Below are 18,093 nucleotides of genomic sequence, written 5' to 3'. Positions count from 1 at the left end.
CAGATCATTAAGACAGATACAACAAGAGCCCACCCCTATCCCTTATTGGACACAGGCCTGACTGCACTGCTTTCTCTGCCTCAATGATCGGCAGTGAGTGGGGAGAACCCATCTCAACTCCTGGCAAACCTTCCCTTACCAGGGATTATCGCACAGAAGGAGGACAGAATAATAGCCCCAAACCTACCAGGGCTATAGTGTCATATGGACTGATAATCAAGCTGAAACTAAATATGCCTGTTTAGTGGTGGAGGGTTCGATCAATAGAACCTCCCCTCCACCTCTGGGGGAAGATTTAACCTATTGGTATTAGCCTCACAAATTGGTTCTCTGTTTAGCTCCATTTCACCGGTGTCAATAGCAGTGGTATTATATATAGGAGCTACCTGTACAGGTAACAATATATATACACATGACTCCTTATTAGGTTGTTCCCTGTTATAATTATTGGTTGTTCATCAGTGTAATTAAGTATATAATAAACATACAACACTTGAGGCAATCAACTTATCAAGCAACACCATATGCCTATCTCCATTTTTAATTGATTTTATTTATCTGTTTGCGTCGTTGTTTATAAATCCCAAACATATATTTTTTTAACTTAACAATAAAAATTAATTTTACACGGTTAGGGTGTCTCTCAGTACAGCACAAAGGGAACTTTTCTCCTCTCAGTGAAAAGTATTTTAACAGTAACTAGATATCGGCAGGTATCAGTTACTGTAGTGAGTGGCATGTAAATCGGTAATTGGCTGTTAATTCTTCATTAGAATACATTTGCATATTTCTTTGCAATACTGTCGTTAAATGTAATGCTCTTACATATGTAATTAGGCTATTCATGATCATTTTCATGCTAATTAGCTATCCTGGAATTACATTTAGCCCACACTTATCACTGCGACAAAATGAGATTTAACACTGCATTATTTAAGCGTTACACTCTTTGTAAATATAGCAGTAAAAATAAATGCACAGCGATATCAATATCACAATTTTGTCAATCTATGTCTTTGTATTGTCTGAAGAAACATCAAAATTCAGACACCCCCACCATTTAGCGATTAAAAAAAAACACACACACACAAAACACTTTATACAATAGGTAGTGTACTGACGGTTTTACAAGACCCAAGAACATGTAGTGTTGGTGATAAAACTGAAAGCAAAAAGGGATCCTCGTATTCAGACCAAGGCACTGATCAGAAAGAGTGATTCAAATCTCACAGTGGAGTTCACTTTCTCCCATAAAGATTTAAAAGGCACAAAGCTTCCTCCGCACATAGTGACAGCATCAATAAGCAAAGGACAAGAGAACAAAGACCCAAATTAAAACAGCAGCCAGTGCTAATTTAGTTTTTGTTGTCTCACGTCAGTGGGTAGTACACAGTTGACGGTTAATATTTGTAAGTGCTTTAATTAAAAAAAAGTTGTTACTTTGGTGTTCATACAGTTTAATTGTATGCTTCAACTTGGTGTCAAGTAACTAACACAGACTTTATAAAAGGTTGCCATTTCCCATTTTGAATTTGTGCAGGTTTAGTAAGACAGTGTTGCTTTATGTGAGAACATATAACATACTGTTTGAATATGAATTGAGTAACACAAAAATCACTGGGTCTTTAGAGCAGAACACTGTAAAGAACAGACATAAGGCAACTAGGCACGTGTGCTTTGTGTCCCATTTCATGAATACACACACACATAATGTTAAACTTTACACAAATAGTCACCTAGTTATATTTCTGAGGTGCTAGTCCAGTGGTTTTCAACCGGGGTTCCGCAAGCACCCCCTCAGGGGTTCCGCAGCCCGCCAGAGGGGGAGAACTGGGACAACTCTCCCAGATGTCCCAGGCACGGCGGCACCCCAAGCAGCAGTGACCCGGCGGCTCCTGAGCTAAGCAGCAGCAGCAGCCTGCAGCTCACTGCTATTCTTCTCTCTGCCTGCTCCGGTCAGCAAGCGCTCTCTTAGGGGGGGAGAGGGGGAGGAGGGGGAACATATTCCAAGTGCTTCACTCCTGAACGGTCTGGACATGGTGTAAGTGTGTGTGTGTGTGTGTGTAAGTGTGTGTGTGTGTGTGTGTGTGTGTGTGTGTGTGTGTGTGTGTGTGTGTGTGTGTGTGTGTTAGTGTGTGTGTGTGTGTGTGTGTATATTTGTGTAAGTGGGTGAGTGTGTGTAAGTGGGAGAATAGTGTCCTAGTCCATTATCCCAATCTCCCACCTTAAAAGCTGTCTATTCCCCTTTACATGACTTTTACAGTTTCCTAGATTTGAGCACACAGAAGAAAAAAATATATATACATATCACATTTTGAATCTATGTATATTATTATGAACCACTTAGCATTTGCACAGTAATGTTGACACTAGTAGAGATTGTGTCAATATATCATTATTTTTTATTATTATATAGCCTGGGTCCCCCTGGTCCCCTGGTTGTCCCCTTACCTTCCGATAGGCAGCGGAGGCTGGGGAGGGCGCGCAGATGCATCCAAGGGGGTGTGTGCGGGGGTGCTGCGGCTGTTGAAAGGGAGGCTCCTGGCAGCTTCCTTCACAGGGAGCCGCCATCTTGTTATATCCACGCATGCGCGAGATGGTGCGCATCCGCAGAAGTTGCGGCGGCTAATATCAGAATTGCGCATGTGCCGTGCAGGCAGCGGCCATGTTTGTACTCCCCATGCATGCGCAGTAGCACCCGAGGTGTGGCGGGCATATTGGCACACCTTGCACATGCGCAGAGCACCGGAAAGCGGTGGCCAATACAGGAAGCTTGCGCATGCGCAGAGGCTTCACAAGAGCGGCAGACATTTTAGGATGGGTCCGCAGAGGAACTACATCTCCCAGGATCCCATGGGGCAGCACGATCACGCGGCACAGTCAGCCAATAGTGCTGCTGCATTTAGAACAGTTAAGAGAGTTAGGCAGTTGGAGCCAGGACAGAGAAGGGGTAGGTCTGCGTGTCAGTGGCACCCAGATTAGGCCAGATTATCCCCTTTAGTTAACAGACAAGCCCCACTCACACTCAGCTTGTGGTTGCTGCAGGGAAAGCCCATAGGCAGGGACGATTCCCCAGTATTGTACAGTGTCAAGGAGACAGTTATTACGCCACACTCTGAAGGATAGCCTGCGGTCTGGGACCAGATCCAGGCATACATCACCAGAGACTATTTTATTGGGGCAGAATCCAGCGGGAAACCCCTCCAGAGGAAACCGCCTGCGGATCAGAGCGGGAGAGGATTTGTCCGATCGCACTGTGGGACCACGTCGCAGATCCATGGACTCAGCTGCTCAATTGACCTGGTCTGGACTGAGACAAAGGAGGTATTACCTACATGTGCACCAACGGCCCAACACATTGTGGGTAGCACTATCCCACACACGCTCTTTGGGGAGGGACTAGTCTGTGGACACTAATGGGTTAAGTGCCCAGGCACTCCAGTACTTTGGAGGTTCCGCCAGGGAGGTGTTACTTTGGGTGGTAGCATATTGTATGGCCATATATATATTGTTGTGTCTTGCTATGTGTCAGTAAATACTGTTGTATATACCTGGTTGTGTGTAATTACTGTCTGCATTGGGTTCCTGGGAGAGGGTATCCTACTGTGTTAGGATGTCTCCCGGGTGGAAGGGCGTTGTGACCACGAACGTGATCACCCCAGACTCCCAGCAGCGGAGGATCAGGCCTCCTGTACGCCACTCAGGTAATACAGCACTGGTAGTCCCTTTACTTAGGGGGAAAGAGGGCTACAATTATATTTATTTTGAGTGATTTTTGATCCCATTTGTAGGAAGGTTTTTTGTAGACTGTAGACATTTCGAGAACAGTCTGAATAATAATAAGTCTACTATTTTGGCCCATTAACCATGCATTTTTCTTATGTACTTGTATGTAAATGTATAACAGTCTGGGAAAAAATACTTCAGGTGACCATAGAGTTAACCATATAAATATGTTTGGCAAAGAAGTGTTCCATAGGGTAACCATTTGTCAGTGACTTCTTTTTTACACAGAGGAGAAGACTCCTCAGAGGACAAATGGAAGAATGATAACAATAATGCGCTATCGAAGGCCAAATAATCTTTTTCTATTGTATCATTTTACTACATTCATACTGGATGTGGGATGCATAACGAGGACATAAAGGGAGAAAAATGCTTAATTACTGCTAAGGTACGTATGAAATCAGCTGTATGAAAGAAAAAAAAGGAATGTTTGGCACCTATGCCGTGCACATGGATTTGACTTAGAATGGGTATTTTGGTCCATCTAGTAAAAGGGAATACAAAACAGCTCAACATGGTATAACATGGTATATTTTGTCAGGTGGTACTTTGTAAATGGGGTATGAAAAACTGCAAGATACATCAAAATAATCCAATGGCAGTAATATGATCAACAAGTTAAAATAATGTCACTGTGTTCAGAATGTGCTCCCCTCTCTACCTCTCCCTTTATCTGTATTGTCTCTCTGATAAGGGCAAGATGGGATAAGGGGAAAGAGAAGACTTGATTGGCGAACACTTCCTTATTCAGTGGTTCCATAGAAATTCAATTCGTATGTAACACCCCGCCCCCCCCCCCACCTCCAAAATGAAAGCAGTAAAATCTATGCTATTGACATAGTTACATTTGTTTCAGGATGCCACTTAAACTATTCAGTTCAAAGGGTTGTTTGCTGGCTGACCTTGTAGGATTGCATCCCTTAAGAACTAAAAAGTTGTGGCGGGAATTTATTCGGAAACAACTTTCGTGTTTTGCGTTTTTTAGCCTGGATTTCAGAGGCACACAACATATCAACTGGCATCCCTCAAAAATCACTGTATTCATGTCCAACAGCCATGACTATTGTAATTCTAAAAAGTAGGTAGTCCTAAAAAATAATAATAATAGTAATAATAGTAATAATAGTAATAATAATAATTAATGTGAAGAAAGGAAATTATCCTGGGGTGGAGGATACACAACAAATTCCAGAATACTGCACATTGAAATTGTCTTTATATATATAGACATATATTATCTATATGTTAGGTCAGTGGTGCGCACACTGGGGGGCACGCCCCTCAGGGGGGGTGGGAGAATTTGCAGAGAGGGTGCGGGCTTTTACAGAGGCCCCGCGCTCATCCCCCAGGCATTTAATTTAATGCCGAGGGAGGTGTGAGGCCCCTGTAACCTAACTTACCTACTTGCAGCTGGGTCTTCGGCGACGCTTCGCCATGGCAATGCGGTGTGAAATGACGCAGCGGGGTCATGTGACGTCACGCATCGCCATGGCAAGGCGCGTCAAATCACGCGGTGGGGTCACATGACGTGACCCGCAACGTCATTTGAAGCCGTGCCTTTGGGGGAGAAGGGAGCGAACGCTGCGGCTCCCAGGAAGGGGGCCGCAGCTGAAAAAGTTTGTGCAGCGCTGTGTTAGGTTATGTTTCATACCCATGTTACTTTGCAATGTGCTTTCAGTTTACTGCAACTTCATTTTATGATGTTTAGTGGGATTGATCCCTTAGCTCATCCTTATTTCAAGTGAGTAATGGCAATTGTCCTTAGCGAAAGAAATAACAGTATCTGTATTTCACTGCCTGGAACTGTATTTCTGCCATACCCGATGAAGGACCATGAGAGGTTCAATAGCTTTTAACATATCAACAACTTGTTGCTCCAATAAAAGGTATCATACCATGTACTCCCTCTCCATCCTTTGTTACTGCCTGGAACTGCAAATGAAAGGGCAGTGGAACAAGAAAATGAAAAACCTACAGGAGGAAACTGGATTTCATACGTTTTCTTTTCTTTGTTGCACCAACACACTTACAAAAGCCCATTTACCTGATTGGCCGGCTCTCTCTACTGTCATAAAGTGAGAAAATCACTTCCAGCTCCTCTCCCAGGTTAGAGCACATTAAGCTCTTCATCTGTACAAAGAGATGATGACTGCTTGCTGGCAGTGGAGTGTCCTTCTTTCGATGTCTATGTTCCATCTATAGGATGTACAAAAGGTTAAATTAAAAATAAGATTAACATTTCTATGTCACCTAATGATGCATTTATATAAAAAAAATTCTGAGCAAGACAAAAACAGCTGTGTTTATTGGAATTAATTGTGCCACTTTTGTCTGTTTTACAATAGTCGCATTCACCATTGGTAAACACAGTGGATGTGTATTCATACTCTCATTTTAAAGTACCTACTTAAGAACAGGATCACAAAAGGGAAACAAGTCCTTTCAGAAACTGCTCAGCTTTAAGTGGCAGTTAGTGTAACACAACAGTGGCGGTTCTCTTTCTAAGGCAGAGTCAGGCCCGGGAGGGTTAACACTGATTATCACTGTAATATCGATAGAACACCAACAATTCTATAGTCACCTAAACCAACCGTCTTGCACATAACATATTGTCTAGGAAGTCGACAACCATATTTTGCACTTACTGTATGGGCCACACAATGTGATATGGATCAGTCAGACAAAATGAGATCATTTTTAAGTTCTTCTCAATTACACGAGAGAATATATTTAGCATGAGCTTTTCAGCAAATGAAAGCCCTATGTACTATGTATGATGAGAAAAATATGTTTTTTACTTTAAAGTAAAAAATGTGGAAACTGTTCGCAATACGAATTATTATTATTATTATTATTATTATAGTGAAGTACAGGTGTCAATAAAAATATAAAATGTGGGGAGTTCATAAAAAACATTTTTTTGCTCAACTCATTTTAGACATAGTATTCACAATATATTATATATCAAGTAACTATGAGAGTTACTACAGAAACTGATACTAGAGGAGGAAGTAAGATAAACTCCCATGCACATACCAATCTGTATAATTCTGTAACACTGATGTCCTCTGGATCAACCATTGCAAACTCTTTCCTTGGAACCAAGTCTAGTCCCAGTTGCCTGTAAAATAAACCAAGGAAAACAGTTAAATTCCTCATATGCAGAGATAGAGATTCAATAACCTCTGATATGGGTTATCTCTCTTTGATCTTATGTCGACTGCCATTCAAGTAAATAGCAGTTAATGCGGGATCGCAGTGCAATCATCTGTTTCGGACGTTAGTGAATCCCTGTGAAAGTACTGAGTGCACAATTTTTCAAGGAATTTGAATACACAGGCTATATGATATAGGTTGGAAACCTTTCATAACAAATAGAAAAATGGGCCATTTAGGTGGGCCAAGTGGTTCTTATCTGCCATCAAATGTTACGTTTATATCATGGTGTAATCATGAGGCACAGTAGAGAAATATTTTAGTCACTATTCTGTCTATTTAATCAATAGTCACTATTTAGTTAATTGGGGGTTAGTTATTAAACTGCGATAGTGCCCATTGGGCCATTGAACTAAGCCATGAGAGACCGTGTGCTGGTAACTTCTCTCCTTGGCTCTGTACCTTCATCTTAGACCATTATATTTGAATTTGCTGCATTAAACAAAAAAGAGATGCTGTATTAATTCAGAGATGCTTTATTAAGATGGCAGGTTTGGAGCTGCAGAGAGCCACTGCCGGCTGTTTGCAGTTATGTCTCTCATCTACCTTATCAGTAAAAGGCGTCTTTGAGTTTGCAGCCTGAAATTAAAGGGCAGCAAAATGTAAAGGTTGTTTATGTAGGAGGGAGAATCAGAGGTGTAGGACAGCCCTTGCTGGGTCCCACCAGCCCGCGGCTTCCATAAACAGCTGCAAAGGTAGGGGGAAACCAGCATACAAAAAAGCTCCACATTTATCAAAGAAAAGGAATCCCATTGAAACTCATGGGAATTTTCCATTTATAATTCAGGTGCAAATCTTTTGCACCTAGTTTTGCAATTGGGAAATTTTAGCAAAATAACCTCTTGACTATGGAAACTAGTCACCTACAGATGTACTCAGACTTTTTGTCCCCGGCACTGCAAACGAACAAGCGAAAGCCCGCGGTGCGGGGGACAGCATCTGCTGCGATCGCACTGTGTGGGGTCCATGCTACTGAATGGGACCCACCAGCTACGTTAATCCTTCAGTGCCGCGACTGCGCATGACAGTGGCACCTTAGACACTAAGCTTTGCTACATCTGCATTTTAAAAAGTTTTCTTCTGATTTATTAGTGTTTAAGTTATTGTAAGTTGTACTATATTATTATGCAGTTTTGTTGCAGAAAAGATTCCTTAAAAATAAGCGATTTAACAATCACATAAAGATTTTTATACAGCTCAAAAAAAACTAATTACCACACAGAATTGCATTGTTCCATCTGTAATGAAATTAGCTTAAAACTAATTTAAACTTTTCAAAACAGTCATGTAATTTGTGAAGCAGTATTATTTTTATTTTAGAGATAAGTAGCGCACATCCAGGTAACAAAGGAGAGGTGTCCAAATGATGCACAAATAGGATTTATTGTGAAGACAATAGCATAGAGGAAAGACCTCCTATGCGTTTCATACTTAGTACTTTGACAAAGTTCTTTGATAAAGTACTAAGGTACGAAACGCGTAGGAGGTCTTTCCTCTATGCTATTGTCTTCACAATACATCCTATTTTTGCCTCATTTGGACACCTTTCCTTTGCTTCCTGGCTGTGCTACTTCTCATCTTATCTCTGGACTTCAATTCAGCAGCTGCATGTCTTTTCCAGCATCAGGAGGTGGGTATATTCTTTTATCAAAGATCCACAGCTGTGCGCCGTTTCTATCTACATCTCTGGATCTTTATAACTTCGGACTGCACGCCCTGGATGTACTGGACTGTCCCTGCAGATAAAAGGTAATGGGCAGAGTCCTGTGTATTACATTGCTGTTTATTATGCTGGATACTGTTATACCAGTTTGGGTAGTTATTAATGTGTCTCATGCTGTGGTTGTCAGGTGGACACCACTAGACATATATCCCTATCTGGCTTACATATTATATTTGCAACATTGGACATTCCTCACAGTACCCGGATATTTATGAAAGACTATATATATATATATATATTTTTTTTTATATATATATATATATATATATATATATATATATATATATATATATATATATATATACAGTGTTCGACAATCCTATACATTTACTCGCCCGGGGCGGGTGGATTTAACCCCTGGGCGTGTAAATATTGGCCCAAGCAGCACGTGTGTTTTTTTTTAAAATTCCCCCGTTCGCGCTGAAATTTCCCTGCTCGCGCTAAAAAAAAAAAAAAAAAAAAAAAAAAAACTCCCCCTACCTGACTCCTGATTGGTGCGCGCTCCCAGGCTTTGTGGGTGCGCGGCCAGGCTCTATATGAGCCCGCCCCCAACGAGCGGCCATTCTTTCTGCCTGGAGATCTGTTGGAGGGTATGTACTCTCCATGCTGCGGCCCCTCTGCTCCTTCCCTGCGATCCCCCTGGTCCCCACATGGCTCCCTACTCCCCACCGCGGCAGCTCTCCTGTCCCCTGCTCCTGTCCCCTTCCCCTCCTCCTGTCCCCTGCTCCTGTCCCCTGTCCCCTCCTCCTGCTCCTGTCCCCTCCACCTGCTCCTGTCCCCTTCCCCGCCTCCTGTCCCCTTCCCCTCGATCCACCGATCGATGTCCGAAGCAGGAGGTCCCCGCTGCTGCAGCCCGGTTGGCTTGCAGGGGGGGGGCTCGGCCCTCACCACGTGCCTCCCATGCACCAGCTACCTTCATGATGGCGCAGCCGCCGCATGAGGTGGGGGGATGTCGGCCTGCCCCCCCCCCCCCCACGAGCTTCATGCCGCCGCGGGCTGGGGGGGAAGAAGCAGCCTGCAACTTGGCCGTGCACTGTGACATGCCGGCGAGGGGAGCAGGGCAGTGGCGGCCATGGCGGGGCTGACTGTCACCTGGGGCGCCCAGTGGGGGATACCTCGCCACGTGCCTCCCACCCACCCTGCTGATTGGGGGGGGGGATGTCGGCCTGCCCCCCACACGAGCGGGAGATGGGCGCGGGTGGGTGGGGGAGGAGCGTGGTGCTGGTCGCGGCCTTTCCTCCCCTGTGTGTGTGTGAGAATGTGGATGTGTGTATGGGAGAATGTGTGTGTGTGTGCGTGAATGAATGTATGTGTGTATGGGAGTATGTGTATGTGTGTGACACCAGAGGTACCCCCCCCAATCAGTAACCTCCCCCCCAGTCAGTAACCCCCCCCCCAGTCAGTAACCCCCCCAGTCAGTAACCCCCACCCAGTCAGTAACCCCCCCCCCCAGTCAGTCACCCCCCAGTCAGTAACCCCCCCCCAGTCAGTCACCCCCCCAGTCAGTAACCCCCCCCCAGTCAGTAACCCCCCCTGTCAGTCACCCCCCAGTCAGTGTCAGTCACCCCCACCCCGTCAGTGTCAGTCACCCCCCCACCCCCAGTCAGTGTCAGTCACCCCCCACCCCCAGTCAGTGTCAGTCACCCCCACCCCTAGTCAGTGTCAGTCACCCCCACCCCCAGTCAGTGTCAGTCACCCCCCCACCCCCAGTCAGTGTCAGTCACCCCCGCACCCCCAGTCAGTGTCAGTCACCCCCGCACCCCCAGTCAGTGTCAGTCACCCCCCACCCCCAGTCAGTGTCAGTCACCCCCCCACCCCCAGTCAGTGTCAGTCACTCACCCACCCACCCAGTCACCCCTGCCCCACCCAGCCACTCACCCAGCAAACCACTCACCCAGCCAGTCACTCACCCAGCCTCTCTCTCTCTGTGTATCACCCACCCTCTGTGTGTGTCACCCAACGTTTCTCTCCTGTCTCCCCCACACTCTCTCTCCCCCCACACTCTCTCTCTCCCCCCACACTCTCTCTCTCCCCCCACACTCTCTCTCTCCCCCCACACTCTCTTTCTCTCCCCCACACACTCTCTTTCTCTCCCCCACACACTCTCTTTCTCCCCCCCACACTCTCTCTCTCCCCCCCCACACTCTCTCTCTCCCCCCCACACTCTCTCTCTCTCCCCCACACTCTCTCTCCCCCACACTCTCTCTCTCCCCCCACACTCTCTCTCTCTCCCCCACACACTCTCTCTCTCCCCCACACACTCTCTCTCTCTCCCCCACACTCTCTCTCTCTCCCCACTCTTTCTCTCTCCCCTCTCTCTCTCTCCCTCCCCCCACTCTCTCCCTCCCCCCACTCACTCTCTCTCCCCCACACTCTCTCTCCCCCACACTCTCTCTCCCCCACACTCTCTCTCCCCCACACTCTCTCTCCCCCACACTCTCTCTCTCTCCCCCACACTCTCTCTCTCTCCCCCACACTCTCTCTCTCTCCCCCACACTCTCTCTCTCTCCCCCACACTCTCTCTCTCTCCCCCACACTCTCTCTCTCTCCCACACTCTCTCTCTCTCCCACACTCTCTCTCTCTCCCACTCTCTCTCTCCCACACTCTCTCTCTCCCACACTCTCTCTCTCTCCCACACTCTCTCTCTCCCCCACACTCTCTCTCTCTCCCACACTCTCTCTCTCTCCCACACTCTCTCTCTCTCCCCCACACTCTCTCTCCCCCACACTCTCTCTCTCTCCCCCACACTCTCTCTCCCCCACACTCTCTCTCCCCCACACTCTCTCTCCCCCACACTCTCTCTCTCCCCTACACTCTCTCTCTCCCCTACACTCTCTCTCTCCCCCACACTCTCTCTCTCCCCTACACTCTCTCTCTCCCCTACACTCTCTCTCTCCCCTACACTCTCTCTCTCCCCCACTCTCTCTCTCTCCCCTACACTCTCTCTCTCCCCTACACACTCTCTCTCCCCCACACTCTCTCTCTCTCCCCCCCACACTCTCTCTCTCTCCCCCACTCTCTCTCTCTCTCCCCCACTCTCTCTCTCTCTCCCCCACTCTCTCTCTCTCTCTCCCCCACACTCTCTCTCCCCCACACTCTCTCACTCCCCTACACTCTCTCTCTCTCTCTCCCCTACACTATTAGATATTGTGAAGCGGGGGCATCCAGACACTGGTTAAGGGGTTCAGGAAACTAGTCATTCACACCTGGCTTTTAATTCTAGATCTGACATTTACACACACATACACACACACACACGTAAAAAGGACTAATTGTAGTATAATGTAATACAATAAATACATTTGTCAAAAACGAATGTTGTTCTGACTAGGAATTTATTAAATGTATTTTATTTATATATTTTATTTTAAAGCGGGGTTGGGGGCGGGACTAGGGGCGGGACTAGGTGGCGAGTAGATTTTTTGGTTGGGCGAGTAGATTTTTGGGTGATTTGTCGAACACTGTATATATATATATATATATATATATATATATATATATATATAAAGGAACATATTTGTTTATAGAGCTACATGTGGTTTTGAGCATCATCTTCTATACAAAATCAATTCTATTATCAAAGAAAATGTGAGTACATATAGCTTTCTATTGAAATGGGCACTCCTAATGAAAGAGAGGGTTTGTGATCATTTCACTCATCCCCTGTCATTCTTAGTGTTTCATGAACATATACTCACTACATTTATCTATATGATTATGGTCTCACCCACTGTTCTATTATACCTGGATTTATTCATCAGTATTGGCCCTGTATTAGAGCGCCCTTACTACTTTCTATATCCACATTGATCTTATTTTAATTTTAGCCTTAATTATTCACTGAAATCTTACTTTTTATTAATATTTACTGTGTTTTCTAGGATCTTTGTCTGAAAGTTTTCAAAATAAAAAATATAATTATGGAAGATTTTTATACGATTTTATTTAAAAAGGGTTATTGCTTAAAAGGCTACTGTCCCCATTTAAGGGGCATATTCTATCATTGCCGAGGCGGACGATCGGGATGTTTTAAGCCAAAACTCCCCATTGATCTCCATCGGTCCGATCAGCCGTTTCAACTATAATAAGATATATTATAATAAGCCTCAGCCGAAAAAGGCAAAACCTTTCAGTACAGCCATATCCACACCTACACTATTTCTCAAGTGACTCTCCTTCGTTCCTCAACAACAAAGTCTTCACATGTTTCTATATAATACTTCATATTAAAAAACTCATGACAATTAGAGAAACCTCAAAACCTCAACTGTGAAGCATCTTATCCATATCTTTCATTATGTATAGGGGCTCATTGGCTTCTAATGGAGGGAGGGATGTAGCAGTTATATTTAAAGATGAAGTCACCAGTCCAATTAAGGTTTGAGATGGTTTTGTACTGTATATTTGTGTTTACTTTGTCATTTTTGTTTTCAACTTAGCTAAAAATCAATTCAAACACACTAATACTGTACAGGCATACCCCGATTTAAGGACACTCGCTTTAAGTACATTCGCGAGTAAGGACATGTCGCCCAAAAGGCAAACGGCAGCTCACGCATGCGCCTGTCAGCACATCTTGAACAGCAATACCGGCTCCCTACCTATACTGAAGCTGTGCACAAGCGGGGAGACTATAGAGCCTGTTACACATGCATTATTTACATCAGTTATGCACGCATATGACGATAGCAGTACAGTACTGTACATGCATCGATAAGTGGAAAAGGGTAGTGCTTCACTTTAAGTACATTTTCCCTTTACATACATGCTCCAGTCCCATTGCGTACGTTAATGCGGGGTATGCCAGTATATATGAAATCAGCAGGAAACATTCAGCCAAAATACAATCACATTCATTGATAAGACTAAAGACCTCCAGCTACAAATATACTTTGTACTCGTTTATGATTTGCGGGGTGAAAAAAGATGAAACCGCAACATACCAGGTAAACATTTATGAATAGCATTAAATCCAGTAACACTGCCAATCTGTGCATATACCTAAGCTAATTACAATTCATGTTAATTGGCTAAACCATGGGTGCTTAACTGCAGCCCTCAAGACTCCCCAACAGAACAGGGCGTTAAAATCTGACCTGTTGGGGGGTCTTAGGGACTGCAGTTGAGCACCCCTGGCCTAAACCACTCACTACCCAGGGGGTTCAGAGCTCTAAACTCGGTAGCAATGATAACAATCTATCAAGTTGAATGGAGAAAAATGTGAAGAAAGTCCTTCCAGACCATGTAAAAGTTGACATTTCCTATCAGGACTGATATAACAACTCTCTAGTTTGACATTCAATTTGGTAACATCCACATTAATAATAAACATTGCATCCTAGGGGAGCTGTATAAAACCAAGCACAAACACAGCAGGAGTCTTGGAAAGTAAAACTATACCGGTGGCACATGAAAATAATGGCTGGTATTTTCCACCTACTGCACTATCATTATTATCTATATAAAACAGTCTTTAACCCTAGCATTACAATGGTTTGTTCCCGTGTGACGTAATCCCACCAATCAGCATACAATGTGCCAGCAGTTTCTTTCAGAAAGAGCACTAACAAAATGTATTGTGTGTACCAAGAGCACTGCTAGATATGATCGTTTCTGTAATACAGGGGCCAGCAAATAGCATAAAATGCAGGTGACAAAATACTGTACCTTGAAATACTAACAAAAAAAATTCTGTCTCAAAACAGTGTTTTAAGATGTGTTCATCTCTAGTTCCTTACAGTAGGTTGGCTTTTTATAACCAAATACATTTAAGTTAATAACTGTGAATATTAATTAGGTTTCATTTGTAGTCATGGTATATGACTTGATTTCATACGATGATAACTCCATGACCTTTCTATTATTTAGTGTGCTTGAAGAGAAAACAAATATACGTCGGAGATATTAAACAATATAGTTTTAAAATAGATTTCAATTTCTTATATGCCAAATTAAACACATGATGCTACATAAATAGCTGGCGTGAATGCTTTGTCGAAATATTTTTATTGCACCTAATTAATTATATATATATATCTAATACAATACATCTAATACAATACAATACATCTAATACAATTAAGATTAGTGTTATATATATATATATATATATATATATACACTAATCTTAATTGTATTAGATTCTATTAAGCATTATTGTAACCCTTGATGGTATACAGAAATGTGACTGATTCTATTTAGGAAAATCCTGAATTAAATAATTCAGGATTTTCCTAAATAGATACGTTCCTAAGTCTGAAATGAATCATCCTCGCCCTAATGAAGGAATTTACTTCCAGCTTACATATTGTTGTAAGACAGAGTCTATCAGTCCAAATGACCTCCAGAAGGGAGTAAATGTTCCCTAGATATGAGGATGCACAAAAATCATGCTGCTTAGCTCATTAATTTCCGTGCAAGTTATTAAATGTGAGCTGATCTGTGGTCTCCCAATGTCTGGGCACCAACTAGTTACAAAGATATGTGTAGTTTATTGGTGCTGGTTTTGACACAAAACTACAAATATTGCGGTGAGGATACCAGGGTCAACAATAGAAATGATTGTTTCCCCAATTTACCCGGTAATTTCCTGGTCTGTCCGGACATGCTGCTCTGCATGGCCCCAGAAATTGGTCCTACCGATGAGATCTTTTGGTGCCCTGGTTCAGGTAAGGTTAAAAAAAAAAAAGTCCTGCCCAGTAGTTATGTTTGTGAAAAAAAATCATGATTTAAGGGGGGGGGGGAAGTGTTGGGATCTAGTCCTTTGGAGTCAAAAGTACACTGTTTTCAGCTCTGTGGACCAGCTGATTCCTGAGATACTTACCAATCTAGTTGGCAGTATTTTCCTCCCCTTTATTGAAATCAAAATGGCCATCAAAACTTACAGGTCCCAGTGGCCAATTGGAAGCCACAACATCATCGGGGGAATGATGTTGCAGCTTTCTGTTGGATGGCCATTTAAATGACCATAAGGGAAGACCAGTAACTAAACAAGTATGCATTTCAGGAAATGGTGGAGAGGTGATCCCCGGAGCTAAAGATAACATGGTTCAAGCTTCGGAGGACTCGCCAGTTCAAATTATGTGGGGAAAAAAAAAAGTATAGAGCTAAATTGGAAGGATTTGCAGCTTTAAAGAAGAGGGCATTTGCTTAAAGAAGAGGGCATTTGCTCTCTTGAGAAAGGCAGTTTTACTGCTGAAACGTTGGATTCCTTGGCACATTAAACTTTTTTTCATTCATGATTAAGACCATGTGCCTGATTCTTTTTCTTCACTGGATCACTTTGGGACGTCAGGAGCTCCCCAGAACCAGTACAGCGGCAGTTAAGTACCCCACCATCACCTATATTTTTGAGTGCGTGCACTACCTCCTTTCCAGGCATTTGCTCTCTTACCATGACTGCTACTTGGTACTCTGCATCTGAGCAAGTGACATCACAATTACTGACTGGGTCGCTAGCAGTTTCTGATCTGTAGTTATTTGAAGCTTGTTGCCTTAGTTACGAGATCCCTCCAGGTCATGAGATATTGACTTCTATCCTATCAGGATAGAGATAGTCAATGAGATATTGACTATCATCCTATCAGGCATGATGCATCTGTCTGGTCTTAAAGGCAGGCTCCAATGAACAAATTGCATAGTAAAACTTCAAGCCCTGTTTGATCAATGGATCTTTTAAATAAAGTTTTACTGTTATTAGGAAAAGAAAAAAAAAAGACTGTGTGTGCCAAACGATCCTTAGTTTTGTTCAATTGATACATCAGTAACAAAAAAAGTGCACTTGTACAAAAAAAATAAATGAATGCCAGCCTTACTTTCATCTTGGTGAACAGTAGGTGGTCACTTTGGATTTGTGATCTCACTGTATTAGAGAAGATACAGGTCACACAGCTACACTGTGATTGCTCATTAATCTTTTTTTTGCATTGGATAAATGGCTGTAGTATACGGTACTGTATAACACTGGTTAGTGAAGAAAGAGAACGTAGGTGGTTTTGGCACATCAAAGAGATCAGTGATGAATTTCAGCACTTACTGTAGCTGATTATACATAATATATGGGAAAAGTGAACTACTGTGACATTTATTTTGTATAGTAGCCTGGTTTTTCCTGTTAGAAATAGCATCAAAAACTCAACATTGCTTCCCCCAGCCCCCTGGAATAATGCAAAAATATGATGTTTATCTTATTGTTAATTCTGTATATAAAATTAATTGTTTCTCGTTGTCTATTCAATGTATTCATTGTATACCTTCATTGGAGTCACGAAATATAGTTAAAATAAAAAACAGTGGGTGAAAATGATGCATACACCCAATAAACAACTATATATATTTTATATATATATATATATATATATATATATATATATATATATATATGCTGGAGGCAGTTTTCCATAATTTTACATCTAATATGTCAAATGTTGACGTTTAAAGTGATTCCATGGGACTAAATCGGTGGCAGCTTTTAAAAACAGCACTTCCCCCTCCATTTTTGCGATGATCTCATCTATTCATAAAATATTAAAAGTGAAGTCTCAAACTTCCTGACATCTATGAATTAAAAAACATTTGCCTGTTGCACTTTATACCAGTGAGCCCTTATTCACCGCCATACCAGGTGCCTTTTTATATGCTGAGACTGCTAAATATCTCTTGAAACAGAGTGAGTGATAAAAAAGAAGCACTAAGTAATACAATCCTCATTCAGTTTGCATTGCTGGATTAAAACAATATACAGTAATTGTTACAGATCCATATAACTATTACAGAGCAACTGTGGGCTCTTCCACTAAGGTGTGTATTCTGGTTACTTTTTAAAGCATGCGAAAAAGAAATAACAATATATACAACTAAATATTGTAATGTTTTCAAATATTATACTGAAAAAGAAAATACTCGGTAGTCCAGATAAATATGACTTAGAATAACATAATAATTAGCTGTCAAAACCAATGTTTTGTGTGTGCACATCCAGATGTCAACGCTACAGGGATACAATCCGCTATTCGATAATGCAAGTTGACCAGCTGCCAAATGTGCCCGGAAACAGTTGGTGCTTCCACTAGAGATATTAGCTTTTCATGCCCCATTGCTGACTAAAAGTATATACTGTACTATGCCAAGTGGTTTTGAAATGAGCACCTGCTTTCAATATGAACTTTACAGTTTTTGGAAAGCTATTCTATATGTGCCCATACAGTGAGGCAATGTGTAAGTGAGTATGCAGCTGGCAAATGAAAATGTTCACAATAAAGGCAGATATAGTACAAACTTTAGCTACATTTTCCCACTAACATGACCTTAAAAAGGTCCACCAGGTGAGTAGAATGTTGGGTTTTCTGTGAAATGTGGCATTATTGTA

General features: G+C 42.8%; 1 protein-coding gene across 5 annotated transcripts in view; it reads right to left on the bottom strand.

The window, feature by feature from the left end:
• Positions 1–18,093, bottom strand: part of DOCK4 (dedicator of cytokinesis 4) — a 446,778-nt gene that overhangs the window by 245,532 nt on the left and 183,153 nt on the right. For all 5 annotated transcript variants that reach the window (XM_075600022.1, XM_075600024.1, XM_075600026.1 and 2 more), the window contains 2 exons: positions 6,823–6,907; positions 5,831–5,982 (listed from right to left, as the gene is read on the bottom strand). In XM_075600022.1, the coding sequence (XP_075456137.1) occupies positions 5,831–5,982; positions 6,823–6,907 (237 nt within the window). The remainder of the gene's footprint in view (positions 1–5,830; positions 5,983–6,822; positions 6,908–18,093) is intronic.

This window comes from Ascaphus truei, chromosome 5 (assembly GCF_040206685.1).
Source record: "Ascaphus truei isolate aAscTru1 chromosome 5, aAscTru1.hap1, whole genome shotgun sequence".
Taxonomy (NCBI): domain Eukaryota; kingdom Metazoa; phylum Chordata; class Amphibia; order Anura; family Ascaphidae; genus Ascaphus; species Ascaphus truei.
Note: the sequence above shows the minus strand (reverse complement) of the source record. Positions and strands in the feature narration are given on the sequence as shown.